Source organism: Podarcis vaucheri (genome assembly GCF_965113315.1).
Source record: "Podarcis vaucheri genome assembly, chromosome: 17".
NCBI classification, from domain to species: domain Eukaryota; kingdom Metazoa; phylum Chordata; class Lepidosauria; order Squamata; family Lacertidae; genus Podarcis; species Podarcis vaucheri.
Window position 1 is genome coordinate 15,858,134 of NC_138755.1, and position 22,061 is coordinate 15,880,194.

The 22,061-nt window shown below is 42.9% G+C and overlaps 1 protein-coding gene across 3 annotated transcripts in view; it reads right to left on the reverse strand.

Moving 5' to 3' along the window:
* ADAMTSL1 (ADAMTS like 1) overlaps positions 1-22,061 on the reverse strand; it is a 486,607-nt gene that overhangs the window by 202,108 nt on the left and 262,438 nt on the right. For all 3 annotated transcript variants that reach the window (XM_082204524.1, XM_082204522.1, XM_082204523.1), the window contains 2 exons: positions 20,118-20,245; positions 1,851-1,896 (listed from right to left, as the gene is read on the reverse strand). In XM_082204524.1, coding sequence (XP_082060650.1) covers positions 1,851-1,896; positions 20,118-20,245 — 174 coding nt within the window. The remainder of the gene's footprint in view (positions 1-1,850; positions 1,897-20,117; positions 20,246-22,061) is intronic.

Below are 22,061 nucleotides of genomic sequence, written 5' to 3' on the forward strand. Positions count from 1 at the left end.
CCAGCTTCCCAGCAGGGTGATCCAGCAACAACAAACTAATGCAGAGCAGCATCTCGTTACATTTCTGCTTCCTTTGGGGCTGGCAGCAGCAGAACAAGGCAAGGAGCAAGCTGGCCAGTATTGTGCAAAACAAAACAAAACCCGTGAGAGTCTTTTGAATCCCATCAGCTTGGACAGTGTCTCTTTCATTTCTCCCATGCTATATTCAGTGGAGCCACCGTATGTCTCCCGACTTGACACAAATTATTAAGCCTGTTGCTCTCTTCAGTCTCCTGGTGTACCCAAAGTGCCTCACAGCTGGAAGACAACCCACAAAGCAGTGGGCAGCTTTATCGACTGGCTTTTACCTCCAGTTGTTGTCAATGAGGACAGCTCCTGTCTAGACTAAAGGGAGATTGCAACGACCCGGAGAGGACCCCAGTGTAATCCCATGAACAGTAAGGTGGTTTAAACGCCCATGAAATCAATGAGATTTATGCAGCCAAACCACGCACAACATTGGAGCCATTAGCCATCATGTTCAATGACTGACTGAATAAACATGAGTGTATGGGGAGCAGTTGTTCTAGTGAAGGAAAGAGATACAGTTAAAAGGTTTTCTGACTATTTAACACAGGGGTTTAACACTTGCGGCCCTGCAGATGTTGTTTGACCACATCTGGTCTTGACGACTGGGGTGGATGATATTTAGAGTCCAACAATATCCAGAACACCACAGGTTCCCCATCCCTTCAGCAAGAGCATACCCTCTGACGAAAACAGGGACATGTCCAAAGGCTGTTCCATGGGCCTTAATCCAGCCCACCGGTCATTTTAATTCAGTCCCTGTGGCAGTTTATTTCCTGGGGTAAAATCCTAAAAAAAGCTCAACAACTTGAATCCTAAAAAAGGATAACAACTTCGGTTGGCCCTTTAGTCGGCCCTCATGGCCCTTCACTTCATCAAATCTGGCCCTCTTTGAAAAAAGTTTGGACACCACTCAGTATCATCATTTTATTATTTATGCTCTACCCATCTGACTGGGTTGTCCCAGCTACTCTGGGCGGCTTCCAACATGTATAAAAACAAAATAAAACATTAAACATTAAAAAACTTCCCTATACAGGGCTGCTTTCAGGTGTCTTCTAAAGCAGGGGTAGGCAAACTAAGGCCTGAGGCCGGATGCGGCCCAATCGCCTTCTCAATCCAGCCCACGGATGGTCCGGGAATCAGCGTGTTTTGACATGAGTAGAATGTGTGCTTTTATTTAAAATGCATCTCTGGGTTATTTGTGGGGCATAGGAATTCGTTCATTCCCGCCCCCCAAATACAGCCTGTCCCACCACATGGTCTGAGGGATGGTGGACCGGCCCACGGCTGAAAAAGTGTGTTGACCCCTGTTCTAAAGGTTGTACAGTTACTTGTTTCCTTGGCTTGGCGGGAGGGTCACAAAACTTCATACATTTCTCTGATGGATACAGGGATGTCCTAAGGGAAAGCTGGGCATTCTGGGATCAAAACAGAAACCAGGATGGCTTCTTTAAATCTGGAAAACAGGGGCATTTGGAGGGTCTGCAAGAGGGCAAGCATGAAAAAGGTGCCCTTCATTCTCTCCCTCCTTCTGCATTGAGGGGAAAGACATCTGCAAGGAGGCCCGAGTATTGCGCCTCTATGGGGAAAATGTGCCTCTCTTCATACCAACAACACTTCAACTGTAAATATTTGTGTTTAAACCTCATTTACTTGAATGTCATATGCCACTACCAGAGACCTATCCTTTTGGGGGATAGTTTCCAGAGCACCCATTTGTCACAAACCCCAAATCTTTCCAGATATGTGGATTGCAGTAGCCCCGGCACATAATCACTTACCACGTTGCTGCATGTTCGGTATCTGATATTTCGACCCTCACAGCTCCTGTAGCCAAACAAAAACAAAAGCCACATTACTGCATGTCAATACCCTAATCCACAAGTCACTCATTTCCATCTGTATTTTGCCAGTCATATAAATCAGACACAATGCACAATTCCGACCATTGAATGTTGTCAAGATGTGTGTTCACCACGATATATTTCATGTTCCTAAATGGAGCAATGTGAAGAAATACATTCCATAACATGTAGCTCTCTGAAGCTGAGTGAACTTGGAACTCAAAAGGGACGGTAGTCTTCAGAAGGTTAAACGCCTTTGCTCAAAGATAGTCAATTTATTTATGTAAAATATTTGCAGAGCACGCTTTTCATTAAAACACAACAAGGCAGCATACAACATGTCAAATTATAGTGACATTAGTGCATGACTGCTACAAACTATTTTCCAATACAGAACCTCAGAATATTGTGCGGCAACTTAACATAAGGGTTACTGACAAACATTCATTAGGCAATACTATGAAAAAAAAGGTATGATGAATTAACTCAGTAAATTTTGACATATGGCCAATCTGTTCCTCATGTGTGTTTGTGTGTAGAGGTGGGGGGGGGAGAGAGAAAGTCAAAGCTATAAGTATGTTGCAAGAAAACTGAAATGAATTTGTTGCCTTAGATTCCCAGCATGAAAGAGAATCAAATTAACACTTTTGAAAGATGAGCATGTTAAGTTAAAATTCATAGCTCTGTTGGATCCCCAAAAGAAAGTCTCAAATTGAGATATTTGCTTTATGACCTATCATTGCAGCCTTCAGTAGCTCTGTCTGTGTACTCCAGTTTCTGTCTCTTGTAGATCCTTTTTCCTTTCATAGGCTACAGGTTTTGCCTTCCCATATAATTTCCCTAACTTTATACATTCAGTCAAAGCGATCAACAAGTTTGCACTCCGGGGACCAATGCCAGGATTAGAATATTGCTAGGAAATGTATTTGGGGTTCAACAACACCAAGATTATCATTGCAGGGGGAAAAATCACAAATTAATGAAGGTGGATTTGGAATTCCGAAATTGGAACTACACCAGCATGCCTACTTATTGTCTAATATCAAATACTGGAAACCTTTCTTCGGTTTCAACTTTCTGAACTGGGGAACTTTAGAATATACACCTATAGCAACTTTGGCTGGTTGGACAATATTAGGATCAAAATATATGAAAACTCATATATGACTCTTAAAACAATTAAGTCGGTTTGAGGGATATGTAATAGGGTTAATGGAAAAACAACAACTCAACAACAGAAGATCCTGAACTGGGTTTCTCCAGATTATGGGAGGGAGGCTGATTTTTTTTTAATTTTTAAAAAAAGCAACAACAACACCTTATATATAGGACTATGCCACCTGGCACCTTAATAAGTGCAAAGAGACTGCAAAATGTTACCAGATCAGGATAAGAATTTTGTAAATGCTGTAGGCTGACTGGAATAAAAGACGGAACAAGATGAAGACTGATGGCCATCTGGAGATCAGAAACAGAAAGAAAATTTCAACTTAAACATTCCAGTTTCTGACAAAGTCCAAGCGCTTTTCTTTTTTTCTCTCCCTCCGCCCAATCATTCTGAACTATAGCACGGCCAACATAATGCTTGAGTTAACGGAAGATCTGTTTCTTTTCTAAGCTGTTGCATGCATGGGAAAGCTGACTTTTCTTAATTTAAGAAGTTGAGCATTAAACTAACATAGTTCAATAAATCCAAACCTTTGAAATTAAAAATGTATTTCAGTTCCACGCCACGATGGAACACCCTGAGCAAGTCCATCCCGCTTAGAAGTATTACAATAGGTTCTGATGCAGCACAATACAAGAACTATCGGTATTCTCAACCCCCATAAAATATATATTTTATAATACATAGGAAAAGGAAAGAGAGCCATACATACTAACAATCTGAACAGTATATTGGCAACCCTCCATGTGTGCCCGTTCAATATGTGTGCATCTGTGCATCTCACTGAACCCAGATGTGACCTGAAAACGTCACAAAAAGAGGCAGGATGGGGAGGGACAGGGCAGAATGGGGTGTTTGCAGGCTTTTTCAATGGTGTTTCAAATATATGTGATTTCACTGATGCATGCAGTGCCTCAGAACGTAACCCCCCCCTCAAAATGGGGAATTGCCTGTAATTATTGCAACTTCTCTTAAGAAGCCCATTATTCGATCGAAAGAAGAATGGATATTGAAGATGATGGAATATGCAGAGATGGCAGCGGAATATGTGGAGATCAGGCAGCAAGAGGACAATAAGTTTAGTAGAGAATGGTCTTCTTCTTCTTCTTCTTCTTTGGCGATCCCTCATAGCCGAGTAAGATTGTCTTCCATAAACATGGTTTTAACTTAGCAGTGCTTTCGAACTGCTAGGTGGGCAGGCGCTGGGACCGAACAGCGGGAGCGCACCCCGCCGCGGGGATTCGAACCGCCGACCTTTCGATCGGCAAGCCCTAGGCGTTGAGGCTTTAGCCCACAGCGCCACCCGCGTCCCTTAAAGGGTAAGAATGGAGTATAACAAAGTTAGATAAAGTTGTTAGAGGCAGTTAAAAGGGGAAGAATTCTGGAAGCCAGTGGAGGGGTGGGAGGAAGTCCTGGGGTTCAGGGAATCTCATAAAGGTATTCATATGAATATGGTTTTGTGAAAATAAGTGTCTGTGTATATATGCATGTGTGTGTGTGTTTAAAAATATTATGCTTTCTTTTAGAAAATTTGAAAATAAGAAGCCCAATATTTGAAGCGTCATAGTATATGAATTCTATGATACTATTTTAATCCATGTTGTTGTTTCAATTGGGAGTTGCAGTAGCTTGATGATGATCCTCCCCCAAAGCGTGGTTGAAGCGAAAGTGCAAACCGTCAACTGAACAAAAAACCCGCCAACATTGTGTCCAAATGACTTTGCTTCTCTTGAGCTAATACAGTTCTTCAGGCATTTTCACACAGTTCAACTTGGGCACAGATTGGCTTGGCACAGAGCAACCTTTGCCTTCAAAGTTAGGTCCTCATGGGCCCCATTTCTTGCAAATAGGTTTGGAGTGAAATGACTGGGTTAGGGTTTTCCATTCATTTGTCAAACAGAAGCAAGGGTTGTGTATAAAGTTTCTTAACACCCTATACTATCAATAATATGCTAGAAGCCTGCAGCCAAAGAACAGGCTGGTTAGTTTAAACTGTGACATTCAGTGCCTCCAGCATTGCTTTTAGGTCTTTGTTGCTGCCCACGTAGGGTCGTTGAGTTATAATACTGCAATGAGAGTAGAAGCTTCAATTGGCAGAATACCCTATAGATTCTAGACCAGGGAATGGGAATCTTTTCTTTTTCCCTGTAGAGGTTTGTTTTGGTGAGGGGTCGTTCTGGCAGCATCAGCGGCTTGTCTGCCCCGGGTGCAGGCAACCCATGCTATGCCACTGGCATGTAGTCAATGGATGATAGCTAAAAGGAAATGTGGTCTTCTGGCTAAAAATGGTTCCTTGCCCATGACACAGATTCTCTTGAAGCTTTGTCTCAACATGGGACTCCTTCCTGACCTTTGCTATTAAGGCTGTGCCCTTAGGGAGGCTTAGGAAACAGGCCTTTGGGGACTTTCCCCATCTTTCCTTCTAGTAGTCAGGACTTGGACAAAAAAGGAGGGGGGAAATGATGGACAGTTTGAAATCACATGGGAAAATTGAAGTGTTTTACCAGCCATAGTGAAAATGAAACTAAAGAGGTTGTTTCAGCTCAGCTCCACGCTTCACCCTTTAAGATCAGAAAAGAAGGCGAGGAGTAGATAACATAGGCCTTCTTCTTCCCCTGGCAACCTAAAAAACACACACGCCGAAACATATCTGAGGAACATTTTTTTCTCTCTAGCGGTAACAAAATAAACAACCAGCTGGCAAAATGCCAGCGGCAGTCACTGCAGTCAGCAAACTGGCCAGGAAAATCAAAACACAAATCATACCTTTTGGACTGCCAAAGGCACACATATGGGATGCAGTATATGGGGTAATGACCCAAAATGAGAGCAAGACGAGAAGTAGTAAAGCAGGAGACCAAAAACTATTAGGAATTAATACTTTTAGCATAAATAACATTTCCCAAAATCTCAGGTTTTAGAGAGTCAGCGTTTCTGATGCAAATAATTTATCATAGCTGAAATGAACTAAATGCTAGGCTTTTTTGTGGGAGGAGAGGTAGATTTGAGCTTCAAATAAATGTCCCTGGGATGAAACACACTCCAAATTACATCAATGTAATTCTAGAGCACTCATAAAAGTCAATAAAGCTGCACTGAATTTACTCCCAATGTTACTGAGAATGTCTCCCTGCCCGCTTAATGTCTGTCATTTCATAGAGTTAAGTAGTAAAGACCTGCAGCCCAAGATTTAGTTGGATGGTTTGAACCAAGATGAAAAACCAGACCTTAACATGCAGTGCTGCGCCACCAGACGTTCTCCAGCCCCTCTGGGTCTTCGTTCTTCCTGATACGAGCTTTGGACCCCAGACAAATTCATCAACAAGATGTCATAAAATTACTACTGTGCTTGCACTTCCATGCAACAATGAAAATGGCAAAAATTTAATAACCAGAAGTAACACAGGATGCAAATGTAATGGAAAAGAGATCTGCAACAGCAGAGGGTGAATAAGAGTAGAAGCCCAAGCCAGGAGAACCAGCAGAACTCTCGCAGTCTATGCTAACCAGGCTGGTGCTGCAACTTCATTGCAAGTCAGAAAAATGACCACAAGCCAAGCCCTAGTTTTTAAGAAGGTGGAGGACAGCAGAGAAAGTCTTCAGAAATCTGGCTGTGACCATGTCTCCATTCCCCATAATAAATGAGTGGATATTGGGACCCATAAACTCTCCTGTGATATACACAACATGCACAGGCTGCATATTAAACCATCTATGTGTATGGCACTTCGCAGAGTGAACAAGGAGCTTGCCATCTCAACATCTGAAGTGGAGATGGGGACAAACACTGGCAGAGTGCACAATTATTTCAGTTACTTATACACAGCTATAGGGCACAGCGGTACAGGAAATAAGAGGTGTGTAACAGTGACCCTGGGACGTGGGTGGCGCTGTGGGTTAAACCACAGAGCCTAGGACTTGCTGATCAGAAGGTCGGTGGTTCAAATCCCCGTGATGGGGTGAGCTCCCGTTGCTGGGTCCCTGCTCCTGCCAAACTAGCAGTTCGAAAGCACGTCAAAGTGCAAGTAGTTAAATAGGTACTGCTCTGGCGGGAAGGTAAACATTGTTTCCGTGCGCAGCTCTGGTTCACCAGAAGCGGCTTAGTCATGCTGGCCACATGACCCGGAAGCTGTACACCGGCTCCCTCGGCCAATAAAGCAAGATGAGCACCGCAACCCCAGAGTCGGTCACAATTGGACCTAATGGTCGGGGGTCCCCTTACCTTTACTAATAGTGACCCTTGTTTTTTACAAGCTGGGTTGTTTGCCAAACCGCTAGTTTGGTCTTAGGACTGCAGCATAATTTTGAAACATTTGAAACATTTTTCTACAGGGAGTAACATTCTTTTTCTAGAGTGAGATGTGTGCATGCATTGGTTCTGCTGCGGACCCTTGAAGCTGCTACCAATCAGAGCAGATAGTATTTCACAGGAAGGACAAATTATCTGACTTCCCATAAATCAGCTCCTTATATCCCAAGCATAGCTGGATGCATTTTGCAGGCGGCCACATAAATGAGCTTACAATGTACAGTATATCTGTTAAAAGTCAACCCTGCAATTTGAAAACACAGAGACATTCCTCCCAGTCTTTACCATGCTAACCTCCCCTATCCCATAATATCCTGGAGGCAACGGTAGCTGTTTATATGGGGGAAACCATTTGGAAGATATTTAATGCATTATTCATAATTAACATGGTGTAGCGGTCGGAAATTAGGAAAACCACAACCAAGTTACCAGCCATCTCTGAAGGAACGATTAGCGAAACCTACAGACTAAACTGTCTCTGTAAATTGTCTGAAGTTTGTGACTTCGTGTGGTTTGGATTCAAAACAAGTATTGGAACTTGATGGTTCAACAAGCTTATCGTCCACAAATAAGTAACAAATTTTCTCTGGGTTTGCTGATGTCATCAGCCCTGTATATATTTGGCTTGCGTTTCTGCCTCGTGAAACTACTGTGAAGGTAGGTCAGCAGGTCAGTTTTACAGATGGAAAATACTGCATGTCAGATGATGACTTGCTTACAGTTGGATACTGATGCGTACAAATATGAATCCAGGCAAAAGCCCAACATTCTATCCACTGTATTTCAATAGAACCTGGATGCCAAAGTTCTGGGAGTTCCACAATAGTCAGGAAAAGCCATAGGCTCAGTGAGAGGCATATGCTTTGCATGTAAAAGATCTGAGGTTCAATCCCTAGCAGGAATCCTGATAGGCTGCTGGCAGTCAGTGTTGACAGTACTGACCTAGATGGACCACAATGGTCTAACTTCAGCCTAAGGCAGCACCCTGTGTCCTTTGTCTCCAAAGACCACTAAAGCCATGGCTTTCCTCTATTTCTGCAACAACAATTCTCTCCTTTTTAAAAGATTGTATTTATATTTTGGGGCGTTTATGTGATTTAATAACAAAATAGCTTATTATTCACTCTTTTTACTGTGAACCGTGTTGTGAGTGTTTGTCGAATGGAAAGTAGGATATAAATTGAAACCACAGCAGAATGGGTGACAAAGAAAGACATTTGAAAAATAAAGTACAAAGCCATTAGAAAAGTTGTTGGCAAGTATTTTAACAGGAGTATTTGTATTGTACTTAAAGAGTACTTGTTACTCCTGATGCCTGCCAATATTTGCATATTGTTCTGGTTACATTTGTACCAGCTTGGAAATGGCTTCTCCAATGATTGGGGTTCATTTTTGACCCCTTTCCCAATGACACATAACTTTCCTCTTTTGCAGTTGCCACACACTAAGTGGATGCTTTCATTAAGATATAGTCATACCTCGGAAGTCAAACAGAATCCATTCCGGAAGTCCGTTTGACTTCCGAAATTTTTGCCTTCCAAAGCATGGCTTCTGATTGGCTGCTCCTGCAGCCAATTGGAAAGCTGCGGAAACCCCGTTGGACGTTCAGCATCCAAAAGAACGTTCGAAAACCAGAACAATCACTTCCGGTTTTTGACCATTTGGGAGCCAAAACATTCAACTCCCAAGGCGTTCAGGAGCCGAAGTATGACTGCAATCACTATGGAGTCCAAGATCCATGGTCAAGCATCAGCAATTCATTCATACCCCATTAGTCTAGATTTGAAGTTATGCTTTCTTTTTTGCCCAATGGGCATCACTCTACATTAAGTTACAATGAACCACATTTAGTATTTTAATGCCCCCGTCATCCAGTTTGGAGAGATCCTTTGTAATCTTTTTTGGTATGACAAACCTGGATAATTTGGTGCTATGAATGAACCTGGCCACTTCATTGTTCACCCAAACTGCATATCACTTAGGAACAAATTTAAAACACCATTCTCAGCACAGATTCTTGTGGGACACAGCTCCTTATATCCAGCCACAGTAAGAACGGTCTATTTGCTCCTACTCTACGCTTGCTGTTCCTTAGATGGTTTATGATACATAGCAAGATGTGTCGTTTTATCCTATGACTGCTAAATTTGCTTTGGAATCTTCAGTGATGAAGTTTATTCCAAGCTCATGGAAAATCCACGTACACAATGGCTACTGGATTACCGATATCCACCTGCTTATTAACACTCTGAAAGAACTCCAAAAAGTTAGTGGAACAAGGGTTACTTTTGTAAAATCATGTTCATATAAATCCAGAAAGACTTGTTCTTTCTATAAACTTGATAATTTTATCTTTAACAATTCTTTCCATGAATTTACCTTGAGTTCATCTAAACTAACTAGCCTATAATTTCCTGGATCCCAAACCCCTGGATTCCTTTTTAAAAACAGCTGTTACATTGCTCAACCACAAAGGCTGATCTAGGGAACAAGTTACATATTTTTGTTACGAGATCGTTAATTTCACATTCGAGTTCTTTAAGAACTCTTGGGTGGATACGATATTATCTGCTGATTTAAAAAAAAAATCTTCTGATAAAGCCCAGAACTTCATTCTCTTGTCAGCACCATTTGCCTCTTTTCTTCAGACTCCTTTCCTGAATTTTGACTCTTGCTTTGAAGAACAAATGCACCCGTTCCAAAGATATGGAGGTTGGAATGCAGTAAGACAACAATGGTAGTGAATTCATGGTAATGGTTTCATTCTATCAAGCTATTCAAAGAGCAACAGAAGTTTTTTCAAGATGGAAAATGGTATACTAAGTACCTATATGATCATCAAGAGTGAGGAAAAAGAGCAAACCAGGGGAATCTGCTGCTGCCCTCCACAACCCATCATTCCAGAATTACACCAGATGTGGCTGCTATTATGTTTGCATGCCACAGCAAAGTAGGCTTAATCCACATAAAACTAGAGCTATGCATTGAATGCAGGTTTTTCTCCATGTATACAAATGTATTACAGATTTAAAATTCCGATTTCCCCTATAGTTTAAATTAAATATAATTTTAGAAATACACATTAACTGCACAATTGCATAATATGTATACAAGGGGTCTTAAATTCATTCCACGAAAAGGTCAATAAATAGCAAAAACTCAGACAGGACTAAAATTTTGGCTATGTATATTGTGCAATGGCAGCTGTTTTTAGGGAATATGAGTTTTGGCTATATAATCTCCACATGCTTACTGAAATGGGAATGGAAAGGTGAGTATTCCAAAGAAAGCACCGAACAATGACTCCTACTCTTCCAATGACTTTTAGAAAGTGGCTTCTTCACATTGCTCTAACTTGGAGCATGACAATAAGTTGCCCTATCAATGTGGAACAAATTGGTGCATATCATTATTATTATCAATTCCATGTCACAGAGGGAAGGGAAAAAAGGTGAACAAGCAAAATAAAATGTATATATTATATAAAGTGTTGTGATTTGGGTTTTTTGGTGTGTAAAAACATCTGCTGCTCAAGGCAGAAGGATCCTGATCTGAAGCTGGAAACCGTAAAACACAGAGCAATGGAATCATGGCCAACTCCATCATCCTCAGCCAAACTTCTCAAACAAAATATAGCTTGACAGGAAAGGATGATGACAAAGGGAGTGTGCAAACAGTCACAGAGTGTGCCAAGTGAAACAGAAAACTTTGGCTCAAAGCTGTGGTGAAAACCACTCTGGGATTCCACAGGTCATCTTAGGAAAGGTTGCTGATCCATTATCTCCAGCCCAATTCTCCCATGGCTAATTTAGAACAGAACGAAATGAATGGGGTTCAAAGGGGATGAAAATTTACAGATTTTTCCACCCTATAAAAGTGTACTTAACTCATGTACTAAACAATGGGTCAAAGGGTGGGGTTGGGGTTCCTGACAAGATATCAGACTGTAAGAAGAGTCCTGCTGTATCAGGCAAGAGGCCCATCGAGTCTAGCACTCTGGTCTCACAGTGACTTCTACAGGAAGGCTACAAGGAGAACTTGAACACTCTCCACACCTGTGTGTCCCTGAAACTGGTATTCAGAGGCATATTGCCTCCCTCAGTGGAGGTAGAACAGAGCCACTGCAGCTAACAGCCATGGGTAAACTTCTACAGGTGCACATCCAGGCATGCTTCCTTACAGTTACAAATAACTTTCCATACTGTAATATAAAATACAGTTTGTAGACCAGCAGGGCAGAAAGGACACCATCTGACTGCATGAGCAAGATTGCTGGATGAAGTACGCAGACTTCTTACATTTGCACACTGTATATCCAGTGGATGTGCTTACTATGGTATGTAGCTGATACTAGAAGAAAGCAATTAAAATGCTGATATAAAGGTAAAGGGACCCCTGACCATTAGGTCCAGTCGTGACCGACTCTGGGGTTGGAGCGCTCATCTCGCTTTATTGGCCGAGGGAGCCAGCGTACAGCTTCCGGGTCATGTGGCCAGCATGACTAAGCCGCTTCTGGCGAACCAGAGCTGTGCACGGAAACGCCGTTTACCTTCCCGCTGGAGCAGTACCTATTTATCTACTTGCACTTTGACATGCTTTTGAACTGCTAGGTTGGTAGAAGCAGGGACCGAGCAACGGGAGCTCACCCGGTTGTGGGGATTCGAACTGCCGGCCTTCTGATCGACAAGTCCTAGGCTCTGTGGTTTAACCCACAGCGCCCCAACCACACACCCCAACCACAAGGATTCCTCTAAAACTTTCTCTCCCCTTTGATAATTTTTCATATATAATTTATTTTCTCATTAATTGAGGATGGATGATGTGGATAAATTTTAGACACAGGCAAGATCTCCACCCTGATGAACAATTCATACAGGATTTCCTAGAGGAAAGGGTGATGATAACAGATGTTGGCCCATAAACATGGCTTCAGTGATTCAATATCCGTGAGACCACACATGGTCAGCTACGTCTTGTGTTTTTTAATGTTTGTGCACACACAAAGTATCCCATGCTTTGCCCCTTTGCTGGAAAGAATGACAACAATAATGGACAGGATCTCTGGGTAAATATTTAGCTTCTTGGTTAACCTATTATCACCTTAGATTGTTTCCAGAGTCCTGGGAGTTCCTCCCTTCCTGTACCCTCCCTTTCCATATTACGCATTTTCAAAGATTATTATAGAAGATTATCGTGAGAAAAACGCACCATTTCTCCCCAGAAGATGTCCAGAAGTAATGCAGTGAGGTTGATGGTGGCATTTATTAACAATTGGCTGAGGGGGTACACAATCCAATGGCAACAATTTCAGGGCGGAAGGACACTTGATCCAAAGAGACCAACTAAGTTAGTTCTTGGTATGAGCTTTCGTGTGCATGCACACTTCTTCAGATACACTGAAACAGAAGTTGCCAGATCCTTCTATATAGTGAGAAGGTGGGGAGGGGTATTACTCAGAAGGGTGGTGGGAATAGGAGATTGGCAGATAGCTGAGATGAGCCTGAGATGAGCTATCTGTCAATCTCCCATTCCCACCACCCTTCTGAGTAATACCCCTCCCCGCCTTCTCACTATATAGAAGGATCTGGCTACTTCTGTTTCAGTGTATCTGAAGAAGTGTGCATGCACACGAAAGCTCATACCAAGAACTAACTTAGTTGGTCTTTAAGGTGCTACTGGAAGGAATTTTTTTATTTTGACTATGGCAGACCAACACGGCTACCTATCTGTAACTTGATCCAAAGAGTAATGTGGAGAATTTCAGCCTCAATCTTGAGGGAAGGAGCTTCACTTGCTAACTTTGGACCAGACTGAACTGACTAGTCCTGCCAGCAGATGCCCTGAGGGTGGGCAGGGGGTATGAGTTTTGCTTCACAGTTGGAGGCTGCAATGCTTTTAAATACTAGTTGATAAACCCATAGTTGAGAGTCCCATGGACTGCAAGAAGATCAAAGCTCTCCATTCCGAAGGAAATCAGCCCTGAGTGCTCACTGGAAGGACAGATCCTGAAGCTGAGGCTCCAATACTTTGGCCACCTCATGAGAAGAGAAGACTCCCTGGAAAAGACCCTGGTGCTGGGAAAGATGGAGGCCACAAGGAGAAGGGGATGACAGAGGACGAGATGGTTGGACAGTGTTCTCAAAGCTATGAACATGCGTTTGACCAAGCTGCGGGAGGCAGCGGAAGACAGTGGAAGACAGGAGTGCCTGGCATGCTCTCGTCCATGGGGTCACAAAGAGTTGGACATGACTAAACAACAACAAAACCCATAGAAGGGGAGAGCGCTCTTGGGCTCATGATTTCTCACAGGTATCTGGTTGGCCACTGTGACAACAGGATACTGGACTAGATGAGCCATTGGCCTGATCCAGTAGACTCTACTTATATTCTTATGTTCTTACCACCTGGTTGCCTCACCTAAATCCTCAGCTTAACCCTTTCCTTCTAACTTTCCTTTTTCAGAACCTACCTACTGCTGTCCCTATTGAACTCAACGTTAAGCACAGCTGGCTTGGAACTACTAATGTCTTCCATGCTACTTGATGAACGAAGTTTGCAGTGCACTGTATGGAGATCATATTAAGTAGGATCTTTGCATTTACACAGTGAAAATGCATGACAGCTAAACATACCTGACCCGAACAGCTAAAGGAATGGGACTAATCAGGAGATCTGGCAGGCGACTCTTGGAAAATAAATTAATTGCATTTATTCAGCTGCTTAGCTGAACAAAGATATTTAGAAGCAGGGCATGTATTCTTTGCATGGCTTCAAAGCTGACACAATGGGACTGCATTCTCCTTTTACTTCGGGTTCTGGAAGCCATCACACAGAGAACGAAAAGGCGTAATACACCATGAACATTCCTCAGTGGAGGAGAAATATTTAGTTTTGGTTTGTGGGTTGGTCTGTTCTATAGTGCTCAACTAGCGCGCCAGTTCTTAATTTATCAAACTAACAATCAAAAATCTAGCGTCATTCTTCATTTTATCTGTTATAGAATTATGTGCAGCATACACAACTCTGCAACATGACAGACATCACAAAACTGTGAACCACCAACACAAATCACAGATAGTTCATTTTCGTCTTCTTAGATTTAAAACTGTCATGCTTTGGGGTTTGTTTCTAAATCCCCAAAGTTTGGGTGGGTTTCTTTCCTTTTCGCTTTGAAACTGCTTGTCCAGCATCACAGGGAAAAATAATAATCATAATCATTTAGCACTCTTTTATATTCATAATTGTATGCAGACCAGAAAAAGGAAAAATGAGTTGCACATTTAGTGCTAATTCAAGGTCAAATTTTACTATTTAGAATATATTGTTACTGGCGAACAGAATAAGCACATAATAACCCTTTCTCAATCTGCGAATAGGCAAAAGTTCACATTTGGTTTCATAAATCAAACCGAACTCTCTTGATATGGAAGCAAAAAACAACACACTTTTAAAGACAATTCCGACTATGGGGTATGTCCCTTTTGCATATGTGCCATAGACAGCTTTTACGCACACCACCCAAAATACTTGTTTTCATAGAACACTGGTGTCCAAACTTTTTTCAAAGAGGGCCAGATTTGATGAAGTGAAGAGCCACGAGGGCCGACCAAAGGGCTGACCAAATTTGTTGACCTTTTTTTTAGGGTTGAGGTTTATTAGGATTTTACCCCAGGAAATGAACTGCCAAAGGGATCAGATTAAACCGAGCGGTGGGCTGGATTAGGCCCCCAAAACGAACTTTAGACATGCCTGTCATAGAAGATACCTTACTAAGCATAACTAGGCAAATAGACAAATTATAGTTTGTTCACCTTCATCTTTGACTACCTTCTCTGAGAATCCCCAGATACTATCATGAACTGTAGCCTGTACTGATGAAGCAATGAGGCAAACCATGGTTTGGTGGTTCAGATTTAATGCCAACTATGGTTTGCCACTCAGTTTCAAACCATAGTTTCAGATCCTGGTTTGGCATGCACTTGCAATAAACATGGCTTGTCAGATGGGAGTCTGTTCAGGTTATCATTCATGACAAGTCTTTTTTTATTTTTCCAGGCCCTAGAAAAATTGTTGAAGAACAGTACAGAAAAACAAAGAACTTAGCATTGTTTTGCATTAGGTAAAGGTAAAGGGACCCCTGACCATTAGGTACAGTTGTGACCGACTCTGGGGTTGCGGCGCTCATCTCGCTTTATTGGCCAAGGGAGCCGGCGTACAGCTTCTGAGTCATGTGGCCAGCATGACTAAGCCGCTTCTGGCAAACCAGAGCAGCGCATGGAAACACCGTTTACGTTCCTGCTGGAGCTGGAGCAGTACCTATTTATCTACTTGCACTTTGATGTGCTTTCAAACTGCTAGGTTGGCAGGAGCAGGGACCAAGCAACGGGAGCTCACCCCTTCATGTGGATTCGAACTGCCGACCTTCTGATCAGCAAGTTCTAGGCTCTGTGGTTTAACCTAGAGTGCCACCCACGTCCCATAGTAATGTTTTGCATTACTGCTGAACAAATTCATACTGTCCCATGTTCAATATATGTTGAAAATTACAGTGAACGCAAGCATTGCCTTCAAGGAAGAAGCAGAGCAGAGAGTGGCAGTAGCTTTGGTGCATCTAAGGACTAAAAACTACACGAACTGGCCATATGAAGAGTAGAGGTAACCCGCATCCTAATCCTTGATTTAAGTGCCTTATTATTTCCACTATTCTCGCTAACAGCAGAAAGAAGCCATACACTCGCTGTGGGTATATCAACCCTTCCCTGCAAATCCTATTTCCTGCAGCCTCTTCCAGGGTCAGAATGGTAGCAGAACCACAACGCTGCAAAGCAACTCGCATCACATCCAGATCATTGGCCATGATGGCTGGAGCTAAAGGGAGCTGGAATTGCCCATTCTTCGGATAATGAATCTTAAGCTAACCTGTTGCTTACCGGGAGGGAGAGGGGTGAAGCAGCAGCAAGGTCAGTGCTGTGCAAGTGGTGGACCTAATCCTGTATGCCCACACAGTCCAAGCCTTGTCACCGCCATGTCCTTCCACATCCCAGTGAGTGGCAGTGATGCCGCTACTAGGACACTATTGCTGTGGCTCCATCTCATTGGGGGAGCTGCTCCTGGTCTTAAAAATGAACCATAATCACTGTAGTCCAGTTGCTTCACTACCTTTACGTACCTGTTGTTATCCCCCTTGTATACAATGCCCAGAGAAAATTTTCTATCATCTATTAACTGGTCCTCCGGCTGATCCCCCAGAAAGTGACAGTCAAACTCTTAGCTGATAAACATCTGCAAATTACACATCTGGTAGTCAAATTTGCTCTGGCAGCTAAGAAACTCCGTTCCAGCTATGTTAATGCTTTCTAATTTTAATTTTTTTATGCTGTCAATTTTTTATGCTGTAAACTTTTATAGGTTATGTTGTGTGATTTCAGAGGAAAGCCTTGCCTTTGTCCTCTGCTCTTCATTGTAAAGGAGATTGTAGAGGGGATGCTGGTGGCACTGTGGTCTAAACCACTGAGCTTCTTGGGCTTGCCGATCGGAAGGTCGACGGTTCAAATCCCCGCAACAGGGTGAGTTCCTGTTGGTCTGTCCCAGCTTCTGCCAACCTAGCAATTCAAAAGCATACCAGTACAAGTAGATAAATAGGTACCACTGCGGTGGGAAGTTAAATGACATTTCTGTGTGCTCTGGTTTCTGTCACAGTGTCCTGTTGTATCAGAAGCAGTTTAGTCCTGCTGGCCACATGACCCAGAAAAGCTGTCTGTGGACAAACGCTGGCTCCCTCGGCCTGAAAAGCGAGATGAGCGCCGGAACCCCATAGTTGCCTTTGACTGGACTTAACCGCCCAGGGGTCTTTACCTATTCTTTTACCTTGTAAAGGCCTTTGGCTATACACAATAAATCGACTGACCTTCACAGTGATTGTTCAGCTGCTTAGTTGTCTTGAGAGGAGGTGTAGAGATTTACTGTGCTCTGGTAATGATGAATGAGTTCCCTGTGGAAAAGCTGGGCTAATTCTAGACCAAGGCAACGGCAAGCCATTGTCCATTTCTACAGGGAGCTAAAACAAACACATTGTTGCCCCACTGATTTCATGGTTCCATCATGAATCTTTCCTCTCCTCATAAACATCCCACTCCTGCCTCAACGTAACAGCAACAGGAGATCCAGCTTCCATCTTTGTGCTGCCTGGACTCAATTATAAAATGAACAATGCTTCCTTACATCGTCATAGTATCAAACCTAAGAAAGCACTTTTGGACAGTATTTCCTTCCCAACAGGTTTCTATTAAATTCTCATCAGCATGGTACAGAAAACATGTGCCAGGTTTTTTTGCTCTCTTTAAATTACACCTGGGTGCCGTCAACGTGTAAGATAATAAAAGCATCATTGAAATTGATATACGATTATTCCCGCCAAATTCATACTTGTTGACATGTTCAGAGTCATGCTCTGTGGTAGCTTCCCTCTTCTCAGTTCATAGAAACCCAAATTCTGTACCCATCAGGTCAATTTATGCACATTAATCTCAGGGCCATGGGTTCAAGCCTCATGTTGGGCAAAGGTTTCCTGTGTTGCAGGGGGTTGGACTAAATGATCTTCATGCTTCTTTCCAACTCTGCAATTTTATGATGCTATGATCTTCCTGTTTAGGAAGTACTTTTGGAAATCTAGTAGAGTAATAAACCTGGTTTTAATTTAACGCTGCTTGCTTGGGCTGTTGGTTTAAGATTTTCATGCATGCGGGTACTTTAGGTGTGGGCTTTGAAAGTTATTCTAAAATGGATTTTATTATATTAGTGATATTTGTCATAAGGGGTTTTGAGAGTCCGGTGGGGCTAGTTTAAGACTATAAATTTCAAAACAGTGTGGGTCTTCTTGGGCACAAAGACACACATTTACAGTTTGGCCTGCTGCTGATAGCACAGAGACCTTTCTAAGGGCGAAACTAGAGAGGATGGTACTAATCCTAATACTTGCATTTCCGTTTGTGAGTGAGTGTATGTGAATTGGTTTGGTTTTTAAATCAGAAAAGAGCCACTATACAGTCAGAACTACCGTACACTCCCCGACTGTCATCCTGTCACTCTTACAAAACTACTTTTAGTAAAAATGGGGACCAGGGATGCCAACTATAGGGGGCAAAGGGGGCTTCAGAGAGCCAGTGTGGTGTTGTGGTTAAGAGCGGTAGACACGCAATCTGGTGAACTGGGTTCGCGTCTCCGCTCCTCCACATGCAGCTGCTGGGTGATCTTGGGCTAGTCACACTTCTCTCTGAAGTCTCTCAGCCCCACTCGCCTCACAGAGTGTTTGTTGTGGGGGAGGAAGGGAAAGGAGAATGTTAGCCGCTTTGAGACTCCTTAGGGTAGTGATAAAGCAGGATATCAAATCCAAACTCCTCTTCTTCTTCTTCTTCAGCCCCCTCAATATTTGGGGGGCAGGGGGCTGAGCTCACCCCTCAAAACTGAGGGGGCCATCCTCCCTTGCCGCCAGAGGGCAAGTGTTCAGGAACCGGGCAAGTTCAGGACATGAGCGCCCACCACATGCCCCAGCCCTCACCACCGCCAGGTGAGCGTTCGGGAGTGGGGTGAGGTAAGGATGAATCACATGACACTGGGCCCCCTCAATGTGTGGGGGGGGGCAAGTCGGTGTCCCTGATGGGGACCTTCCATTGGTGCCAGAGTCTTTTGCTCTCCCATCTCTAGGGGTAACAGAAATGGCAGAGGAGGGGGAGAATTTCCATTGGGACAGTGGCATGAAAGAAAGGGTCAGTGCCCTGTATCAGAATTGATGGGGACGGGGCAGAGGAAAGAACTTCCTAGTGATTCATTTAGCATCTTGTCTAGTTTGGTCCCAAATCTCCTTTATAACCTAAAGGAAATATTCTGTAAAAGCAAAAGCTCAGTAAGATAACTTAAATAGAAATACTTGTGAGTAACAGATTGGCCTAGGATTTAAATATGTGAAATTGTATAATATCATGGATATAAGTCAGAATGAAAAGAAAGAAAGCTGTTAATTGAACAAGTAAATTTTATATGAAAATAGTGTTGGAAAACTACTACAATGAGCTATATGGAAACTCAGCCAGGGGGATTTGAGGAAGTCACCTAACAATGATAACAAAAGTGGGATTATAACAGTTAAGATTAATGTTTCTTTCTTTCTTTCTTTCTTTCTTTCTTTCTTTCTTTCTTTTTTATATTGTAATTTTGTTTGTTTGTTGTTATAATATTAGAAAATCAATTTAAAAAACTGAAGAAAGCAAAAGTTCAGTATGTTATTATACATGTGTGCATGTGCATCTGTCTATATATAGACACAAATATGGATATCTTTTTTTGGGTTTTATAGATCCCATATGACTAAATGATTTAGGGTGCGAAAGCTGGAGGTTTATCTCAGGTTCAGTGCATGGGAGTGAAGAGGATTACCACTCTGAATGAGAGAGTCTATGAGTGGTTTTATTTTTCATTAGCTGGCAACGGACCGTTTGGCATTAGACTCAGGTAAGAACTATGTAGGGATTGTTCGCTGTGCTGCACGTGTTTTTTTTTACTGCAGGCATATTTTAAGGACTGTGCGTTGGGCCATCAACGCTGCTGGAAGGTTGCCTGAAGAAGACACGACCTTTCGTCTTCCAAGTTCGAAATGCAAGCACGATTCCAATACACCCGCTGCTCTGTATGCTGTAGACTCAAGAGACTCAAGAGACATTTAACTCCTTACTTGCTGCTCAGGCAGCGCCTGAGGGAGTAGGAAGCGCCTCCTCCACAAGTACGGGAACATTCGCTCCACGAGCCCCAGGCATCCCACAGCGTATCTCGGTCTTCCTCCGATCGAGCAGTTCGAGAACTCTACAAGAGAAAGGAAGAACGAAGTCAAGAAAAGGAGACATTGGTTTAAGTCAATGGTTTAAGATGTAGCCATTTTACTTCCTCAGGACTGTTCGCACAAGGCATCCTCACATCCAGATTCTATACCAATGAATCGGGTTCCTTGAACGAAACGGCATTTTTGCAAAACAATAATTCGCACTAATGTGTAAATCCATCTGCTCCATCTGGTGCACTGGCTGAGACCCTTCCTGCCCGTGCACTGCCTCACCAGAGTGGTACATGCTCTGGTTATCTCCTGCTTGGACTACTGCAATGTGCTCTACATGGGGCTACCTTTCAAGGTGACTTGGAATTGACAACTAAGAATGCAGCTGCCAGACTGGTGACTGGGAGCAGCCACCGGGACCATATAACACCAGTCCTGAAAACTTACACGGGCTCCCAGGACGTTTCCAAGCACAATTTAAAGTGTTGGTGCTGACCTTGAAAGCCCCGAATGGCCTCTGTCCTGTATACCTGAAGAAGCATCTCCACCCCCATTGTTTATCCCAGACACTGAGGTCCAGGACCAAGGGCCTTCTGGCGGTTCCCCCACTGCGAGAAGTGAAGCTACAGGAAACTAGGCAGAAGGCCTTCTCGGGAGTGGTGCCTACCCTGTGGAACACCCTCTCTTCAGATTTCAAGGAGATAAAAAACTACACAATTTTTAGAAGACATCTGAAGGCAGCCCTGTATTGGAAAGTTTTGAATGTTTGACGTTAACTCAGCCAGATGGGTGGGATAATAATAATCGCCGCCACCACCACATCAACATCACTGGAAACACTTCATTCCAACACTTCATTCCAACTGCTTTAACTGGGGGAAAAGTCTGGGGAAAGTTTTGGTTGCTAAAATGTGAAAGAAAATGATTCTGTGCATGCTCCAAGGCCCTCTGTCTTTTATTGATCCATTTCAGAGATGATCAGCGGCATTCAGAATAAGTCTATTATTTTGGGTCTGAGTTAGGCTATTTCTTGTGTTAATTGTTGCATTTAGATGAAGGCTATGGGATGGTCAGAGACAAATAAGGACAAACATGAAAATTGCTTCTCAAGAAATTGAGCAACATAAAACACACAACCACAGGCTTCTGAGGTCTAAACTATTGATTGTTTCTGTTGGGATGCTGCAGCAGTTTAAAGCATAAAATAGCTTTCTTATCTTGCAAGGCTGCATGAAACCTTTGTCATGATATCAGAAGCCTAGCGAAAGTCTTCAGTGCTGAATGCAGTTATTCACAGGCAGTTTGGGTAGGGGGGTTGGGAAGGGGTTCGCTGAAGGCTGGAACTGTGAACAGTTCGGTATATATCTTTTCAGGAAAGCCTTTGAACTTATCATAGACCTAAATCCAAACCCTCAACATCTACCAACAGCTGGGAACTGTGCCTGGGGCCCTCTCTCTTTAAAGTTCTTTATCAAGTAGGACCTACCAATGTGGCTGCTGAGAGCCTTTGACATTACAGTTGACAGTTGTTTATACTGGGAATGAAACAACCAAGAATCTATTTATTAGTAATGCCGAGGGAATGTGGTATTATGCACTGTTGCGTTCTCCCGCAACCCCACTTCTTATTTAATGTAATAATGAGCAGTAGGAATGTTATACCAACTACATTACCCAGCGGTGCTGCTACTGAAGCGACAGGATAACAGGGAGATCAAACTCACGTAGCATAATTTTTATTACTGTTGTGCCAAAATCCGTCATCCAATTTCTTAAAAGAGGCTTCCAGGATTTAATGTGTTTTATTTAACTGATTGCTCTAAGCCCTACAACGCTGAACTTCAGATA